Source organism: Castanea sativa, chromosome 11 (assembly GCF_040712315.1).
Source record: "Castanea sativa cultivar Marrone di Chiusa Pesio chromosome 11, ASM4071231v1".
Taxonomy (NCBI): Eukaryota; Viridiplantae; Streptophyta; class Magnoliopsida; order Fagales; family Fagaceae; genus Castanea; species Castanea sativa.
In genome coordinates this window covers 53743360-53764409 of record NC_134023.1, presented here as the reverse complement: position 1 = coordinate 53764409, position 21050 = coordinate 53743360, and the positions used below count along the sequence as shown (strand labels likewise).

The 21050-nt window shown below is 32.7% G+C and overlaps 1 protein-coding gene across 1 annotated transcript; it reads left to right on the top strand.

The window, feature by feature from the left end:
• The first annotated feature begins 10765 nt into the window (after window positions 1-10765).
• LOC142615170 (uncharacterized) lies at window positions 10766-12216 on the top strand. The gene has a single exon (XM_075787871.1). It carries the CDS (start codon window positions 11004-11006, stop codon window positions 11961-11963), a length of 960 nt encoding a protein of 319 aa, XP_075643986.1. The 5' UTR covers window positions 10766-11003; the 3' UTR covers window positions 11964-12216.
• The last annotated feature ends 8834 nt before the right edge of the window (window positions 12217-21050 follow it).

Here is a 21050-nt window from a genome sequence, read left to right as displayed (position 1 = left end):
ACGTCTATAAGCCTTCCTTAGACGAGGTAAAGGCAAAAAAAAATGAACCTAAAAGGTATCTTCGTCTAACTAATGGACGAGGCAAAGTATGCATGCAAAAATATTTAAATCCATGGATAGTGTAACTGGCCAGACAATCCAATTTCTGGACGAGGAAATGCTGGAAGCGTCTTGCTCAAAGACAAATAATAAGACGTCCAACCTATGGACAAAAATTAACACTAGCTATAATAGTCAAACCCATGGACAAGGAAAGTTGGTGAAAGAAGTTCCATTCATAGACAAATTATACTTGTAAAATCTAACAATTATATTATGAATGGTAAAACGTTGAACATAAAAGGGTTTTCCAAACATGGACGAACCAAATGCCCTTCACAAGTGGACGGACCACACTTAAAAAACCATTGAATATAATTTGGATGATGTGAACTTCAAAAAATTTGTTCAAGCATAAAAAGAAATATGTTCAACAATAGATATGAAATGAAAGTGCAAATTCATAACATAAAAGGGTGGATGACCATCATCCAAAAACCCTAAAATTGTGCATGCCAATAAAGACAGTTATCTATTATCATACGTCCATGAATTTGGACGAGAAGATTGTACTTAAATAAATTTTAAAATAAAGGCCAAAACAATGGGCATTCCCAACAAACTAAAATAAACAAATTTTTCTAAAAAGGAAATAAACTTTACTGGGGTAAACCACTAGAAGCATTGCCCAAACTTTGGGTCGTCTTTGGCTATCTCAATGGCATCCTTGGCTGGTTCTGTTGAAGCGTAGTCCACAACATTGACGTCCTCGGAGCTCGTAGACGAGTATGCTCCTCGGTCAGCCTAATCACCTCCCCCTTCTTCAAAAGAAACTCGGCCTTCAGCTCCTTGTTCTTTGCCTTGGCTGCCTTAGCCTTGTCACAAAGTTCTTTGGCTTGGCTGGATGTAGTATAAAACTTTTCCATGGCTTGGAAAACAAATGGACGAAGGAGAGTTAGAAATTTTTCGTAAATTTCTCAAAAAATAAAATGAGGATAATAAGAAAATTACATACCTTGAAAAGATTGTGGATGGTAGAGTGTTCAAAGTCCTTCGCTGACATGTCATAATATGCACTCACTTCTTTATCAGTGATAATTCCTTTGAATGTCTTTCAGGCATAGCCTTCATCCAATACCAAGTTAGGAGGACAAGGGGTTGAAAATGAGGGACGAACTCTCTGAGGACCTTTGGTTGCAGACGGAGTAGGATTTTCAAACTACACAACTGAAGGAAAAGCTTGAGGAGGCACCACGTTCACTATCGGGGTCGTTTTACCATCCTGTCTTAAGGCTTTGAAACCTTGGGAAGAGGGGTCTTGCCAAATTTTTGCTTCTTCTAGCCTCGATGACTTGGAAGGTCTCCAAGGTCGATGTTGCTTGAAATATTTTTCCTCTTCCTAGCAGAAGTCTGGACGGTAGTCTTCTGGAAGGCAGACTTCTGGACGCTAGGTTTCTAGACGGCCAAGGGAGTTGGCTCGTCCTGAACCTGGACGTCCTCCTCTTCCTTAGTGCCACTAGCTACATTCTTCCCCTTGTTTTCTTTTATAGTGGCTAACCTTGTGATGAAGAAGATATAGGGTTAATAATATATATATATATATATATATATATATATATATAGAGAGAGAGAGAGAGAGAGAGAGAGAGAGAGAGAGAGAGAGAGAGAGAGAGAGGAATGATGAAGTACAATGGATGACACTTACTTCGACGAGTGGTCTCCTTGTGTGCAAGATTTTCTTCAGTGGGTTCTGGACTAAGTCCCCAAACAACAAGACGATGGAGGGTTACCAAGCTGTGGAAGGACCTCTCAGGATGAGCATGAGCTCTATCAATACGCTCAAAGTGAAACTTGTCCAAGTGTGGATGAGTAATAGCTGTACAAACATAAGAGAGGGTTAGACGAGAAAAGAATTAAATAAAATAGACGAAGTAAAGGAAGAAAGACGTACCTTCAGGACGAAGACGACCTAGGGCATTGGTAAAAGGAGGGAAGGGGACATTGTTTACATCAATTGGGTCCCCAGCCCAATTTCTAGGAACAAAGAAAAATTCTTTCTTTCATAACCTATCAGAAGACTGTTTAATTTTTTAGGGTTTACAACAATAAAGGAACTCGTCCACTATGATTGGACGGTTCCCCTCAAACACCTCACACCATAACACTTCCATGGCCGCTATCGTCCTTCATCCATTAGAATTGAGCTGGTTTGGTCCAATACCCAACCTATGGAAGAAACCTCTACAGAACGAATTAAGAGGAAACCTAAGACCTACTAACAAGTAGGAAACATATACACCAAAACCAGAAATAGGAGAACAACACTATTCTCCACTTTCAGGTAAACGAGGCCTAAACTCATTGGGAATCTGGTATCTACCTACAAGGGTTGCCAGCTTACTTGTGTCTAGGGTGGAAGCCACCTTAAGGGCATAACTATAAATGACATTTTCGCCCTCCTCTTTGTCTTAAGGAGGACTTGGTGATTTACTTCTTCTGGACGAGCTAGCCTCAGTCCCAAAGGTTGTCCTACGTTGCATTTCTTGGAATTCCTTTAAAGAAATTCCAGGAACCCCAAACAAATAATGCTTGTCTAAGGAACTGTTATCACAACTTTCACTACTACTCTTGTAGCTGCCACTACTACCAGAGGACTCATCCTGATACTCGTCTATTGCTCTCTCTGTACTACCATTAGATGCAGACATACTTATAAAAATGCATAGAACTTCCTAAAAAAGAAAACCTAAGGAAGAAGGGAAGGAAGTACTTGACGAGAGACTAGAGATGAGGATGACTAGACCAAGCTCTAGGACGAGATGGTAGAAGGGAAAATATCAAAAAAGTGAAAGGGTAGGAGAGAGAATGTACATATTTATAGGCCCCAAAGGTGGGTCAATGAAGCAACGTGGACCAATCAAGAGCTGACACGTGAAATATTCCTTGAAAAAATGTATCGACACGATAAGTCAATCAATAAGATTGTGACACGTGGCATAATCTGAAGCAACAAAAATCTACCTAAGCAAGGACAACATGTGGCATATCAATTGACCATTAAAATATTGACACATGTCAAACATAAATGGTGAATCAGAGTTCTGCTACAGTGTCCAAGACGACCCTTGGATTAAGGGGGCAACTGATGGTGGACAAAAAAATTGGACTGTCTCCTATTTGTCTATAGGGTCGTCCAAGTCCAAAAGGGTAGTCTCAATCCAAGAAGGTTGTCCAAGTGTAAGAAGGTCGTCCAACATAACAGCACTTAGAAGACCTCCCAACACTTAGGAATTCTTAGGATAAATTTATATTCAAAAGCTTATAATCCGGATCACATTCTACTATTATGAACTATGCGTAAAATCTTTATTTATCGCTCTAACTTCCCATTAAGTTCTTAACTTCTAATGATAGTTGTTAAGTCTGAACCTTCTAACTTCTATAGCAGTTGTAGAAGATAAGTCTGAACCTTTTAACTTCTATAGTAGTTGTGGAAGTTAAGTCTGAACATTCTAATTTCCATCCATATTGAGGAAGTTACTAAACAAGTAACCACTCCAAAGCTTACTATAAAAGGACTCATCCATATCAAGTGAAGGTAAGTTTCCACCATTCCTAAAGTTGGAATTCTTGAGTTTTAGAGAGAAAACTAACTTAAGCATCAGAGGGTTCTTACTTGGTTCACCCCGATCACCTTTGATCTTGTGTTTCTTTTTTTTCAGGCCTTCCAAGCAACCACTAGTCCATTGAAGCCTAGAGCATCCAGCTTACTAATTTTCTGTGTATCATCATAAATAAATAGGGAAGCTTTTGTATAATTGTGTAAATTTACAAGTTTATTAAAGTAGTCAAGTATATTTATACTAAGATTATTCATTCTGTATTTAGAATTTTTAGGTATTCAAGGATGAAGGAGGAGAGTAGATAATGATTGTTGTATGTAAAGAAAAATAAACAATTATAAAATTTAAAAAAAATTATTTTAATAAAATGTAGTGTGAAATAAATAATCAGATGTAGGGTATTTTGAAAATTGAGTATGTAAAACAAAACATATAATTTCTTATACTAAAATAGACAAATTTTATTGCATGAGCTGATGTGAATGCTCTTAAGAGCGATCAAGTTATTTAAAATTGGTCCTTTAAAAAAATGCTATTTAAAATTTGGACCTCACACACCTTTTTGGCTGTTTCACATTCCTCATTACTTAGTTTTTTCTATGGCTAAATTAAAAAAAAAAAAAAATACTATAGTCACATCTAGGAAAAATTGTCTTAAACTAAACTAATAGTACATTCTTCTTAAGATTCGTTATATAGAAATTGACGTCCTGAGAATTTTCTTCAGGACTGTTCTAGTTCACAAGAAAATGAGCACTTCTATGATTGAAAAAAAAAAAACACACACACACACAAACACATACACAAGGAAATTTCGTTAGCCTTGTAAATGGTAGAAAAAAAGTTGTGAATTTATGTAAAAGTGACAAACAGTCAATCTAACACGTAAAATAATTGTAGCAAAAGTTGTGGCAACTTATGCGATACTAGAACTATTCTCTTTAAAAAAAAATTACTATAGTTACCAAATTGTCTTTATTTTGAGAATCTGTTAACCAGTTACCAAATTGTCTTAACCAAACTAATAGTCCATTTTTCTTAAGATTCGTTATTTAGAAATTGAAGTAATGAGAATGTTCTTTAGGACTGTTCTAGTTCACAAGAAAATGAGCACTTCTGTGATTGGAAAAGGAAAAAAAAACACACAAGAAAATTTCCTAAGCCTTGATTATAGAGGATGTGTTGTAGACTACAATTAATGTGTCCAATGTTTTTCATGCTTTGGCGCCTGAAAGTCCTGAACTATGTTCAGATTTTGAAAACATACATACTGGTATATTTTCCGTGTGAAAAGGTGACACACAACACACAAAAGACAAAAAGAGAAAGAAGAAAAAAAAAAATTAAAGAAAGAAAAAGTTTTCCGAGAGAGAGAGAGAAAAGGAAAGAGGAAACTTCTTTGTAATTTGAGTTTTGAAAAGGAATGCAAGAGAGGTACTATATAGTTAATTGAGTTAGCTATCGAATTTACTGTTGTGTCTATTTATATGCGAGACAATTCTTTGTCGACCATTTCAAATTCAAAGAAAACATGTCCTGTGGCCTATGGGACATTTTTCTTTTTTCTCTTTTTATTTTGAATAATTGGCTTTTAGTTGGGGCATTTAAAACATCTAATAAATCCTCCAGAAAAAAGTTATGGGTCAACTAGCGTATTGTCTCCGAAAAAGTTATGGGTCAATCAGCCGTATTGTCGGAGCTTTAGAAAATTTGAGAAATTTTTAAATGTTGGGTGACTTGGGTCCCATGGCTTGTTTTAAGAATTTTTTTAAAAGAAATTTAAGAAATTTTTTTAATTGGTCATTTAAGTAAAGTTTTGATATTAATTTTATATGAAATATAAAAAGTTTTTTTAAAAATTAGTTACATCTTAATTTTCTCATAATTTAAAAAAAAAATCATAAATCAATGTTATTAATGCATTCGTTAACTTTTCATAATTTTAAAATGATCGACTTGGGTCCGGGTTTAAGCCAAGTCTTTTTAAAATTGCTTATAATTTTATGCATGTGATGAGGTGATAAATTGAATTTTATATTTATAATTGTGCTTTTGTAATTCTCACGCTTTTATCATGGTAATACTTATGAACATTTCATAATTTTAAAATTGCCTATAGTTTCATGCATGTGATAATGTGATAAATTGAATTTTAAAATTATAATTGTGCTTTTGTAATTTTCACTCTTTTATCATGGTAATAGTTATGAACTTTTCATAATTTTAAAATTGTTTATAGTTTTATGTATGCAGTGATGTGATAAACTGAATTTTATATTTATAATTGTACTTTTGTAATTCTCATGCTTTTATCCTGGGAATAGTTATGAATGTGTTTGTGTCCCATTACGTTTAGTGCATACGAGTACTAAATCCAATCCTTATCTATTGAAAGTTTAAAATCATCATCCCTTCCACTTAGTTAAATTTTAAACAAAAAATCAGGCCCCAATACATATGCCAAAAAAAAAAAAAATTGTTTTCTTTATTGTATAATTTACAATTTTATTTCTTTATATGAGATGAGAAATAAAGAGAGAAAAACTTTACCAAAAAGTCAAACACTCATTTAAAAATCATTATTTATTTCTCTCTCTCCAACGGTAAACACAACCGATGTCTTGCAAAAAAATGCCTTTTTTTTTTTTTTTTTTTTTTTTTGCGTATGGATAGCAAATTTCTTCCTATTAGCATAAAGTTTTGTGAAGTGGATAGGAGATTTCATAATAAAAAATAATGAGGGTGGGTTTATATTAACACAATTAACAATATATGGCATTCTCCAAAAAAAAAAAAAACAATATATGGATTAATTTGTTACAAGTATAATAAAACTATAGGTTTTCTTTTCTTTTTTTCTTTTTTTAAATTTTCGAGAGTATTTTTTGGCAACTCACAGAATTGTACCAATTCTGAAGAGTGTAACTGTTCCTTTTTTTTTTTTTTGTAAATTTTGTTTTAAAGTCGTTTAGTGACCTTTTCGCAAATAACAGTAACAGTCTAATAGACATATAAATTAACCATTTATAACTTGAGTCAAAGAAACTACATATGAGTTAAAACCAATTTAGAATTGATCAGATTTACATTTCATGGTTTGCTTCAAAACTCAGTTTGAATTAGCCAATGGGTTCAAAACTGCCTTATACCCTCCCAGAAAAAAAGGAGAACAGGATTGAAGTAATGATTTAGTTTACCAAACACTTCTTAATGAGTATTGTGTGTAGATGTAGGAAATCGAGTAGTAATTGACCAATACTTAACTGATCAATATGTAGATTCATGTTTATAATTGAGTAGCTTTTACTCATTACCAAACTTGTTGATTTTTATTTTATGTCTAAGTAACATGTTTGATTATGTATATTATTAAATTATAAGTAGAACTTATGAAGAATTGAATTATAGAACATATTTAACTAAAAACGTATGGTTGTTGCACGATGAATCTAGAGGGCAAGTGTACATAGTGACAAAACTATAAATTAATGTATCATTATTAAGTAGGGTTCATAAGGGAGGGACCTATTACCTGCCTTTCCTATAGTCTTTGACTTGGAAATAATGGGTAGAAGAAAGTTTCTCCAATATCTATGTACATTCTTAATTAAGTACTCCCTAACAGTCATGTAACATGTTTACATAATTTAATAAGTTGTACGATTAAAATATGCATAGACAGTATTATGAATTGTCAATTCTCCCAATTGATTTAGACGAAAACTTTGTTTGAAATGGTTCAGTTGTCAAAACACTAGCCACATCTAAACAAATTCAAACTTATGTGCCTAATATCAAATTCCTTCCTTAATAATAAATGCATATATATAAAATGAATCTCCTTTGTATTTTAGGGATATGTGTAAAAATTACCTGTCCAATGCTCTCCTAAATCAGTGAATTCAACATTCAAATTCGTGAAAAAACGTAGGGCAGTGTTTTATGGGACACTCATTAATACTATGTCTCAACACATTTTTATTTTTCAAACAGCAAATGAATCTTAACCCCAAAGACCAGGACAAATCATTGCACCCTGAATCCCAATGCCTGCGTTGTCGAAATAATAGACATGAGCTTCTTTGTAGTTTGAACATTGAAGTCAAATAGGCTAAACTATTAACAACCATAAAAAAGAGGTCAAATAGGCTATAGTTCAAGATGTTTATAAATAATGGACTAGAGTATGTATAGAATTAATAGCATTGACAATTATTGAGATGATTTGAGTAGGTAGAGCTTGAGTAATGCATTAGGCATGGCAGTAGCATTCATAGCTTGAATTCATTAACAAAGGAAATTTTTTTGCCCCAAATATATTTGGAGCTATTTTGCTCAAACTTGCTATGGGGTAATTGAATAGACCATTTATGTATAATTTTAGTAACATAACTTTTTTTAATAAGCCATATGACTTGTTTAATAATATACATGAATAGTCTTATATTTGTCACGTAATAGAATGAAAAAAATAACGTCAAACATGTTTAAAGTCAAACTTTGTTTTCAATATAAAATGAGGAAATTAACCATGATATTTTTTAGCTTAACACTTATTTGAGTTGGTGAGCTCTGAAAGCTCAATCCTCTATCCAGTTCATTGAATTGAGGACTATTAAACGAGTAGTATAAAATGAGGAAATTAACCATGATATTTTTTAGCTTAACACTTATTTGAGTTGGTGAGCTCTGAAAGCTCAATCCTCTATCTAGTTCATTGAATTGAGGACTATTAAACGAATAGTGTAGATCGGCTCAAGATATCGAGTCGAACCAACCGAAATAGTGGATATCATCGGTGTCTACCATCATCAACTTGACCACACATTCTTGGTTTTTCGAAGTAGTGGGTAGGCTTCTCTTTCTCTTCTTAGCAGTTTCTTGATTTAGTGAATTGAGAATGATTGAGTCTAATCAAGTTAGTAACGCCGTTAACTCAAGTAAAAACTTGAATGAGAATAACACTATCCAAAAAAACTAATTATCTTTTTTCAAAATATTTTCACAATAACTGAAATTTAATATTTTTTTTTTTATAAAAAAAGGTGACAAATACAAACACAATTCATTATATCATACTATCAAAAATCACGTTAAGAAGTAAAAATTAAGTATATTTATGGTTAAAACAATTGGTTCACTTATAAGATAATTACTGCCCACACCTTGATGCTACTAGTACTTGGATCCGACACTATTACTACCCTTCAATGTGTTCATTTGTATGTTTGAATTTTCAATTAGTTATTAGAATATTTTAAGTTAATGTTATTGTAGGAGGTCAAATCAAAACGCCATTAGCGTAAGGAATAACCTAAACTGATGTTATTCTTAAAAGGCATAGAACAAAGGTAATACTGACTACAACTAGAGTACGATTAACTATTCTCATCCTAACATCGAAACCATCACTTGAAAATGAGTAACGACTGTTCAGAGAGATGATCACCTCCGCATTTATTTGAGTTTGGTTTTGTTGTGATTTTTTTTTTAAAGTTTATATATTTAAATTTTTTATTATAAAATTTGTTTGGAAGCTGAGAAAATGTGAGAAATTAATAGAAAAATAGCATTTTCAAAATGCAAACAAACACATGAAAACATTTTCTAGAACAATTTTCATAATGCAGTCAAATACTTGAAAATATTTTCATTTTCCGAAAATATTTTCACCTGAAAATATTTTACACCTGGAAAATATTTTATACTAAAACAAACGCAGCCTAAATGTGATGCAATTTGTCCCAGTTGAAGGGGCACCTAATTGTCCCTTGCAAGTCCATAGGTTATAACGACAAGCATCATGTCAATTAAGAGGCTTGGGTCGTAGAAAAGCTATTAGGCGGGAAAAGAGCTAAGAAGAGCAAGTATAAATAGAGGTGTGTTCGCAACCATAACAGAAAAGACTTATATTGTTGCGGGGAAGGATCTCCTCCAATTGAATCCTCTAATTTTCTCACATTTTTCATCCGGATGTGCAACACATGTCATTTATTTGATTTATAAATACCATATGTCTTATTTCTAAATAAAAATTTGAAGAAATTTGAGGATTCAATGGAAGGAATGACTTTATTATTAGGGTGAGGTTGGCGAACCCCATGGGAAAGAGTTGCTCTCGCAACGAGTTTCTTTAGTGTGTTGCGTTGAAGTGATATTCCCAAAGTCAACCTAATCCAATGATCTTACTCTTTTTATTCGATCTCATCTTCACAATTGTATTTGAGGTTTCTATGTATGGGAAAACATTGTGTGTTATTATAGATTGAAAATATGTATTAAACCTACCTTTTCAATTATACAAGCGTACAGTATATTACACACGGCGTGAAAGAAGAAACCCTAAAAGGGATCTCAATTTAGACTTGATCTTGAAAAAGGCACCAAAAGTAAACTCAGAATGGAGGAATGTAATAGTTACTATTATTAGTCTTTTCGGGTAGAATTTCAACATCTCCAGGTTAGCTAGATAGTTAGAAGTAAACTCAAGAAGTAAACAAGAAGAGATTGAAGCAAACGAAATTCAAAACTCACAAAAGCAAAAAAAAAAAAAAAATAGAACTGAAGAAGCAAGAAAAGCCCATTGGTTTACAAAAAAAGAAAAGTCAACAGCACAAGTTTTTTTTGCTTTCAACTTTCCCTTTTAATAAAAATTAACAACTCAATTACCCAAAAACATAGGTGCTTTTTATGGTGATATTAACTTATCACCAGTTGTACTTTTACAGCACAAATTTCCCCAAAACCCATTTGTAGTAACAATATTTACTCTTATCTAATCCTTTCTGCCCCCATAATGCTATTTCCTCACTTATACAGCAAATTCTACGAGACAAATTATTATTTGCTGTTATTAGTAAATAAAAAAATAATTTTAACTATTAATTTTAAATTAAAAATCTATAATAATCTATTAATCAAAATTTATTATAAAAATATTATCTACGTACCATTTTTCATCCAAGACGAGAATGACCGATCATTAAAATATAAATTCGTCTAGCCAGCGTGTTCTCAACTTAATTTTGACTCTCTCTCTCTCTCTCTCTCTCTCTAGAGATATAATAAAGGTAACCAAAATTGAAAATACTCATTAGCCCTCCAACAGCTACAACTTAACACATACAAGTACTCTTTTCATTTCATCTCATTTCATCCTGAGAAGAAGACAAACCTCTCTCTTTGGTTTCCTCATATCACAGATCTCTCATTCGGCTTTATTGGTACAGAGACACACAGCTATCAAATGCCTTGTCCTCACAAACACAAAAATCAAACTCCAACACCATAAAAAAAAAAAAGCAAGCTTTTAACACATAGATATTATATATAAAAAAGTAGATGAGGTGTAAGAGGCATCTATCTGACCTGAGTAGCACAGTCGGCGTGTGCGCCTCCTGTCTCCGTGACCGTCTCTTCGCTCTCATCGCCGCTCAGGCCCAAGCCCAGGCCCGAGCCCAGTCGGAAGCCCAAACCCAAGCTCAGTCCCGCGATGACCCGAGAAAATCTGACCCGAATATAAAACCGCCTCCGTTGGTGTTCCCTCGCTCCGTCTCTCCTTACGTCTCTCGCCGCAAATCGGACGAAGCCACGTGGCAGCAACGGCACCAGAATTGTCATCAGGATCGTCGGTTCTATTGTACTCCTCAGGTCGGGCCTGCCACGTCATCAACCACCAGCACCACCGTCACTACCGGCTTCTCATCCGCCGGGTCGAATTGGAAGAAGAACGGTAGGTTCTCGTTGCTTTCGAATCTGTTCAGGTCCAGATCCGAGAAATTGGAATCGGATCCTAGGGTTTCGACCCGCGAGCCCTCGGCTGCTACTACTACTGCTACTACTTCTGCGACTACTGCTGCTTCTACGAGTTCGTCTTCGCCGTCTTGGTTCGCCGCGATCTTCGCCGGCCGCACGAAGAAGAAATCGCGGCTTTTCGTTTACGACGAGTGCACCGTGGAGAGAAGGCCACGTCCGCGAGCTGATCGGGGAATGTCGCCGGCGAGAACGGGCGATTCCGACGAGGACTGCGAGCATTCGCCGCCGGTGAGCGGTTACTCCACGGAGACGTGGAGGTCGCCGGCGTTTCAGGTGCGTCGGACACGGCACGGACACAGCCGCAACGTGTCCGGGATTGCATTTTGCCTGAGCCCGCTCGTGAGGGCTAGCCCGAGCCGGCACTGGAGCCAGAAAGGTATGCCGCCGGACATCGCCATCTCCGGCGAGGTCAGAGCTCCGGGGAAGTTTTGCAAGAACCGGTCGCGTAAGCTTGTGGATTTCGGAAGAGTCAATCACAACCGTTGATTTGTTTGACCGCTGACATTATACCCCCGTAACCGTTGATGAATATCTCTGTGAAAGTACGGTTTTGCCCCTATCCCATTACATTTTCTTTATGTAATTTTTTTTTTTTTTTTTGTGTATGGTAAAAATAGTTTAAATTATATAGAGAGAGAAACATGGGGTGGGTATTTTGTGTGTTATCTTTTATACCAGAGTGTTGATTATTACAGAAAAATTATTTTTTAATGTGAATATGGATTCTGATTTTTGACTATTCAATTTGAGTGGAGCTTTTGACAGATAACTAATTGCCTTTTTTCATATTAGAATATTGTTGTTTTTTTTTTATTCTAGAGCAGTTCAAATGTTTGATTATGTATTGATTGTTTGTTCATTTTTTAAAAGTTTATTTAAATTGTTTGGTTTTTATATAATTTAAAAAAAAATTATTCTCTCTTTCTTTTTACAAAATATATTTTGGTACAAGGTTTTTGACCTAATAAAAATATAATAAAGTGTATGTAAAATTCCTTATATTTTGTCTTCTCTAATTATTAATTAATTGAATTTAGTTATCCTGAGATATATGTAACATTATAAATAATGTTACACCTGATAAAATTGAATATATTATATCTTTTTAATGAAAATTTCTCCTTATTATTATGTGAACATGCCAATTGACTTTTTTTTTTTTTGTCACAAACATTATTCATCTCATTCAACGATAATGAATTTTATTATAGAGCGAACGCTATAGGTTGATATACTACCTCATTTATATAATAAAAAAGCAATATAGTTTAATTTTATCAATTAAACTAACTAAACCCATTATTTATGTCGTAGTACCCTATAAAATAATGTATTCAAATTTAATTCATGACCCTAAATATTTTTTGCATAAAAAAATAAGCCATTATAGGTCTTTGAGAACGACATTGATTAATTCTTCAATTATCTAAATTCATATATTTTGACTCAGCTTACACATTAGTTAACGTATAATTAGTTAATGTATGATTGGATTATACTACTTCTACACAGATTGTTCAAAGACTTACCACATGACTAATGTGTGCTTAAATTATATCATTTATACACAAATTGTTCCAAGAATTACTGCATATTTAAGTCGTGTTTAAGTTGTGGCAAAATATGTAGACGCGTGTAGTAGTGGTCCTAAAAGTTTTGGGAATTCATAGAAGGAACACGATGGGCAATGCTCATGCTCTTGCCCACTTTGAATAGTTGCAATAAATAACAACTAGTATAAGCAATAAGGGTGGGGCACTAGGCCAGGTGGTTGAAAACTTGATGAGTTCTAGTAGAGGTGGGTGGGGGCCACGAATGCAATTAAGAATGACGTGTCATCCTTTCCATCCATCAATCCATATTGTTTGAAATATTTTGGGTAAAAAAAAAGTTGAATAAATTTGTGGGGTCCTCACTTTTAAGTTTTAACCCCACAAAATTCAAGTGTATCCTTCACTAGATGCAAAAATTTAATGCTGTAGCTACCTTCACTCTTTTCTTTCTCTTTTTAATGCGATGATATAAGCAACACTTACACAGAATTTAATGGCTTTTTATTTATTTATTTATTTCCTATTTTTTTGAGAAAGAATTTAATGAGTTTGAGTATGATAGATCAGACGGCTATTTATGCATGTCAGAAATTAATCCAACTGACCTGTTTTTTGTTTGGCCTGTGTTGGACCACACTCGACAATTTCTGTGTTTTTTTTTTTTTTTCGATAATTTCTTTGTTCTGAGTTATGAGTATGACCAAAAATCTTGTTTATTAGTAGTACTAATATTAATTTTTTTTGAGAAGGTAGTACTAATATTAATTGGCCTAGAAAAAGTGGGGTCATATATATATATGATGATCTAGAAAAAGAAAAAGAAAAAAAGGGTTTGGTTTGGTCTGCAATTTAAAGGGCGTTTTACGATTTCCTAGGGAATAATATGATTTTAGTACGGTCAATGTCCTTTTAACCGTTAGCTTCCATGGCTTTCCTTTTCTTTTACTTTTCAGTTTATTCTTGTTTTTTTTTTTTTTTTTTTTGTGTGTGTGTTGATTTTGGCTTTAAATCAAATTTAAAGTATTTGATCTAAAGGCTTGGTTTTTAAATTTGTTTGTTTCCCGGGGTTTTCCTCTCCTATTGATATAAATTTTTATAAAGCTTTTAATAATTATTGAGGAGATATATTGTTATTATATAATGTAAAATTGCGAAATGAAAGTGATTTTTTAATAATTGATTATGTGAGAGTAATGTTTTATCACCTCCAATTTAACAATTTAGTAGTCTTGTAATTGCAGCATTGTTTAATCTATTTTGTAAGAAGAATCAAAGTTTAATCCACTGCTTCATTGGTGTAAGAGTAACTATCAAATTAGTAACAAAAAATTAACACTTCAAATAAATTATGAAAAAGAAGAAGATATTTTTAGCGTAATTCTTATCTTTTTGAAAGTAGGCAAATTTATGATGTTTCTTTTGTTTGAAATGGATGGAGAATTTATGATCCAACTTAAACTTTAAAATTTGTAGATGAGTTTAAATGTGATAGGCTGATAGCTAAATTTGTAGATGAATTTAAATGTGATAGCTAGTATATGGTGTGACTTAACCATTTGCATTCAAATTCAATGTTGCCCTAGTTTTTAATTTTTATCGCAATTAATTAGACAACTTACCTTTACATTTTTCTACTACTTGACATTTTGCAGTTAATTGATATTTGCTTTTATTCTTTTTAAGGGATGCTTATATTTATGAGGGATGTTAAAGATACTACAAATTATATATATATATATATATATATATATATATATATATATATATATATATATAAACCTTTACAAACCAATATAGTAATGATTAATAAATGTGATTAGTGGATATCAACAATATAATAAATTAATATTAGGATTATTTTTTATAATTTGTGACACCTTAGTTTGTAAAAGGTTATGTAGTAAAATTTATATTTTCTAAACCATTTCAGTGAATTCACTGGTGTCAGTTGCAATTTTATTTGGACTTATTGAATTTCACGATTAGGCTTTGAATTTTTAAAATCAAGGATTAACAACACAATTGGTTAGGGTGATTCCTAAATGTACAATTTAATCCTAAATAGATATGGAAAACAAATTGGCCAATTTTAATTAGGTTAGATTTAATCTACTAGTAAATGTTTGAATCATATCTCATTGACATTATTCTCCAAATTAACCTAATACTAATCTCATAGCAAGGCTCATAATAGTGGCTCATTGTAAGGGCTTTGATATGGAGTAGACCGTGAGTTTGAATTTATTGGGGTGATGGTGTGATGTTGTTTCAACTTAAAGCATTATTGCTTTCGCCCCCCCCCAAAAAAAAAAAAAAAAACCTCAAAGCATTATTGCATTCTATTTTTAACACCTGAAATAATTGATGCTCTAGGTGGAGTTAAGGTCAAGCAATTAATGACACAACCGCTTAAGGGATTGCCTGCAACCATTTGATCAGTATTGGCCCCTTAAACATTTACCTGTCTAGGTCCCTTAAATATTGGTTCTTTAATTCTTAGAGGATAATCACCCTCTTGCTCTCTTTTTTTCCCCCGACAATATATATATATATATAAATATATATATATATATATATATCAAATAAATGCTTATTAATAACTAATATCATTATCAAATTTTATATTTAGACCAAAAAAAAAATTTATATCTCTATTTGTTAAACTTATTCAAGAATTTCACAAACGGAGTACTAACTAGTTCTTAGAATTATGGGAAAAAAATTAATATTTGTATTAATAAATCTCATCCTGGATAACAAACTTTGAACTTGCTCACCTAATTTTTCTTTTTCTTTTTTGAGGACCAACTTACTAACCTAATTAAAGAAACATAATACCTGTCTTTCCTTTTAAAACCTTAATGGCTTGAACCAAACCTTTGAAAGATATCTCATATAATGAATTGTCTTTCAATAAATAATGTATATAAGTTTTTGAAACCTCTCTCTCTCTCTCTCTCTCTCTCTAACATTTGGAAAGGGAGATTTGACCCTAATTCTCTTTCTAAAGTTGAGTAGATAATACCATAAGTTACAAGACTCTTAGTATTATTCTCTTTAATATTCTCTCTGTATGGTTAAAGTAGAAGATGTTGGTGTCCTTTTTTTAACTTCCGAAAATAAATTGTTAATATAAAAATTAAAAACTATGACTCTATGAGCTTATCATACCTTTGGTTGTTTAGAAAGGGGGAGAATGGAAAAGGGGGTGGGTGGAGATTTCCCACTTACTGAGGCCCACCAAAAACCATCCTCCCAAATTGAGAGGAAATCTTGGAGAGATTTTTTCCCATTTTTTAAAACATGAAATTCATTAATTTACTCCTTTTGATTATAATCTTTTTTATCATCTCTTTATGTTATAGGAGAATAATAGTAAATTTAAGCAAAACACCATTGTATCCTCCATTTTCTTCCCAACCTAACAAATCATATATATATATATATATATATATATATATATATATATATATATATATATATATATAGCTTTTCACTTTTCCATACTTTTTACTGACCTCACATTTGGAAAAAATTGAGACATTTTATGTTATTTCACATTTCTATCTTTCTTACATTTTTCTATTCTTTGCCTCACTTTTTTTTTTTTTAGGATAGTTGAGGTATTGGGATTTAAACCAACATTTTTGTTGGAAACATCAATATGTGTTAATTGATTTATAAGACTCTTGGTCCCTAATTAATTTATAAAAAATCTAAATAAGGTGAAAGGGTAAGCATTCCTCTCCTCCTCTCATTCTCCCTGAATCCTTTACTTTCTCATCCCTCTAAACTTCCAAACACACTATTAGTGATAAACTATTCAATGCGTGTAATATCATTCCTCTAAACTTCCAAACACACTATTAGTGATAAACTATTCAATGCGTGTAATATCATTCTCCAAGGTATTTCATGACTTATCAAATTTGTTCATACCATAATCATGGGTGGACCCACTTAGAAGGGTGGGGGGCCATGGCCCTCCCCCCAAACTTTTCCAATATTATCAAATTTGCCCAAAAATTTCCTAAAGTTTTCAAAAAGTATATGGTTGACCCCATCAAACTTCTCAAATATTAAATTTTTACCCCTAAATCAACCTAAAACAAAAGTGGTTAACCCCCCCCCCCCCCCCCTCAATTGTATAATGTTATTAAATTGGTTCAATTTTTATATTACTCATTATTTTAGCTACCCATTCATAAGGTTCAGGTTCTGCGCCTGGCCATAATCTTTTAAAAAATATTTCCTAGTATGAGTTGCATTAACAATCAACGGTAGCATGATTCTCAAAAAAAAAAAAATAATAATAATAATAAATAAATAAAGCAAGTAGCCGTAATCGTATTACTAATTACTAAGGAGTAGCATCATTTTGACCTACTCAAAACCTACTAATTTGTAACCCAAAAATAATTGATAATAGACCTGCAAGACTTGAAGTGATAGGCTCAATACCTTGCTTGTACTCTTTCTTTAGATCCTAACTTAATTCTTTTCCCAAAAAAAAAAAAATCTATCGAGATCACAAGATTTACTAGTATAACTAATAGGGCTTGACACCAGCCTAATGCAGCTACTGGTACGAAATTTTTTCTTCTTCAAAATAGGAAATGTTAAAACCATGGACTGAGTCAAAAACTGATATTCCCACTTAGAAGTATTATTATAATTAAAAAAAAATTGGTTTTTCTCTCAATCACCATTATTAAGTGCCTATTATGTCATAGCTAGCACGATCACGATCCTTATGAAGGTGACATCTATATATACACACAGCACTCTGCATATTCTTGAAGGCAACGTATTCTCACAAGATTGCAATAACAAAGTTCAGAATATTTTTAATATGAATAACATCAAATTGCATCAAAGTGGTACCTTTGTGTTTCTATATGATTTGATATTCATGGAACACTTTGTGTTTCTATATGTTGGTGGGTAAGTAGGGAGAGATTGGTTGTGGGACAAGCAAATCTTCAACCTATTATCAAAAATGGTTGTATATTAATGTAAAGGAAAAATTAAGGAAGATAATTGTAATTAATAAACAAGTAGTAGAAATATATAGGCCAATTCGAGATTCTGCTAGTCTTTATTGGGTAGGGAGTTAGGTTTTTGTTCTGTCGGTGGCTTGCTAATTCTGCTGAGATTAGGCATTGTTTAGTGCACTTTTTATTCAATTAATTAGTGGCAAAATCTTTTGTAACATATATAGGTGAATGGGTTGGATACGTAGGTAGGAATATCTTTTGTCACATATGTAGGTTAAAATAAGAAAAAAAAAGCACTATTTCAAGCCCTTCATTTAATTAATATGGTAGAGGCAGACACTCTAAGAGAGCATTCCCATCTAATCTTGATTTATTTTCTTAGTTTCTTGGTGTTTTTTTTTTGGGCCCCCATGTTATCCATCAGTTGACACTCAAAAATATATAATTTGAACTTCCTTGATTTAAGATGACGGGGTCCTCAAATCATAAGAAAATATTCAATTCTCCAAGAGTCATGTTCTTTTTTCTACCATGAATGGTAGATCACAACTTGAATGCATTTGGCCGACTCACTATTATGTAAGAAATGAATGGTAAATCACAACTTGAATATATTTGTGCGAACTCATTATTATGTGAGAAACGAAGCATTACTCCTATAGTACTAAATAAATGATGATCCTACAATAAAACTCTTGCTGTTTGATTCTCAAAGTCAAGATCTAGCTGGCTTTTAGAGAGAAAATATAATCCCATTTTCATCTATCATTAAAAAAAAGGGGGAAAAACTCTCTTATTGTAGAATTATGCCAACAAACATTGGCATATTTGTCAGTGAATTGTCTGGTTTTTCTCTACTGCTCTCTTTTCCTCGGTGTTTAGATATAATAATTCACAGTGAAAGGCATTCTACATTTCTACCCAACAAGCTCTTTGTCTAGATTATAGGAACAAGCTCATTGTCTTAATTCTAGGAAATTGTACCATTCATATCTCTCTCTCTATTTTACCATTCCTTTATTCTTTATTGCTGTGTCCTTCTCTTTTTTTGAGCAAATAATATTGTGTCTTTCCTAGTACAATGTTCTAAGACTTTAATGTGAGACAATCACATATTTTTTTCCCCAACCTCTAAATAACCTTAAGTCACATTGGATAACTTAAGTCAATGTAGGTTTGTATTGTTAAACAATCCGATTAAACAAGGAGTTGAATTCGGTGCCAAGTTGAGCAGTATCAACATTGAATTCAAAGAAATGGTTAACGACTTAACGTAATAACACTTGCCAATATTTTAACTTGTATTGTCTGGAATAAACATTACTTTAACATGGAAAACTTGCTTTCCCATTTCAGATTCAGTATTTTTTTTTAGTATGGTACTATGGTTTATTCATTAAATCATTCATTATGCTATTATCCAAGTTTCAATATTTACGTAATGAGCATTTTATTGAATATTAAAAGATGTATATGCATCAACTGCTACTTTTAGGTATTGTTTAAGGAAGGGTAGCTTAGTTTCACATTCACATATTGTCAACTTAAAGAAATGTGAGACCGCAATCACTGCAAAATTAATAGAATCCTTTTCATTGACTTATAATTTTGTTTTTGTTTTTTTTTTTTTTTGCCTTTCCGTTTCCTTCTTATGCTCTATGCTCTCAATTACATATATGATAATGATATTGACAAGTTTCCAACTTGGATAGGAGTACATTATTGTGACTATGTACATTTGTCACTGAGCCTTCCATGGAAGGAAATGATTCTCTCTCTCTCTCTTACCAGGTCAACAATGAAAATCAAATTTAAATCCTCATCCTTCCCCCACATTTTGTTTTTTAATTTTCCAGAATCCTTTCCCATATTAAAGGATGAGTTTATTGCAATTTGCAACTAGTAAAAGAATTCATTGATAATCACAAGTACATACTTTAATGGTATATTTGCAATATACATTGATTTGTTTTGGGACAATTCATTAAGGTTTTGTTGAAACATTAACGATTGGTCAAATTCTAGTGAGTCATTTTACAATTTATCAATAGGATTTTAGGAATTTCATAGTTTTTTTTTTGGGGGGGGGGGGGGGGGGGGGTAGAAAGAAGCTGTAAACTTTATTAATATTTTTGCATCTCGTATCAGAAGATCAAAGGAGGCAAATGAAGGGGATTCATCTTTGCGAGAATTAATCACTAACTCCAAATCACCTTCAATCTTCAGAAGAAATCCTAATTTCCAAAGAAAATTTCAATGCTCTCACAGTTGCTACCACTTCAACTTCAACAACTGAGAGAGGCCGAGCAATATTTTGGGACATTGAGGCTATAACCATACCCCAATCATCTCTAACAACCACACCAATATTAGCTCTTTCTTCCTTTGTAAACACGACTCCATCAAAGTTGATTTCATAGTTGAGTTTCCTTAATAACTTTAAATAAGCCTAATCCATACATCATATACCTCAAAATTTTACCTACACAATCTAAATATGATATTAATTTATAATGTTTATCCCACCATCCAAATTAGTGTTTTAAAACATATCAGTGGATATATTTCCAGTTTTCCACATCCTAATTTAAAATTAATCCACCTAACAATTTGATAATTTGGACACTTCTTCAAATAGTGGATGAACATTGGATATTCATCTAAAATTAGGATTTTAGTAATTGTTTTTGTGCACATTGCAAATATCCTAGAATTTATATTCTCAATAATTTTAAAAGAAAAAAAAAGACCGAGTCCAACACAGAAACTGGTTTACTATTATTTTCAAAAGTACTATTTTACACTCACCGGCTTAGATGAAGGCTATATATATATTATATAATCAAAAATTGCCGAAGTTTTCATAGAATTAGCATGGCCAGGTGTTAATTAGTGCGTGCTTGTGCCCGTATTAGACACACACTTAATTTACCATGAAGGTAATATAATCTACATGAAATTATTTTTGTGAGCACGATCTAGTGGCATTTTTTTGATGAACTATCTGGTGGCATTTCTGAGTT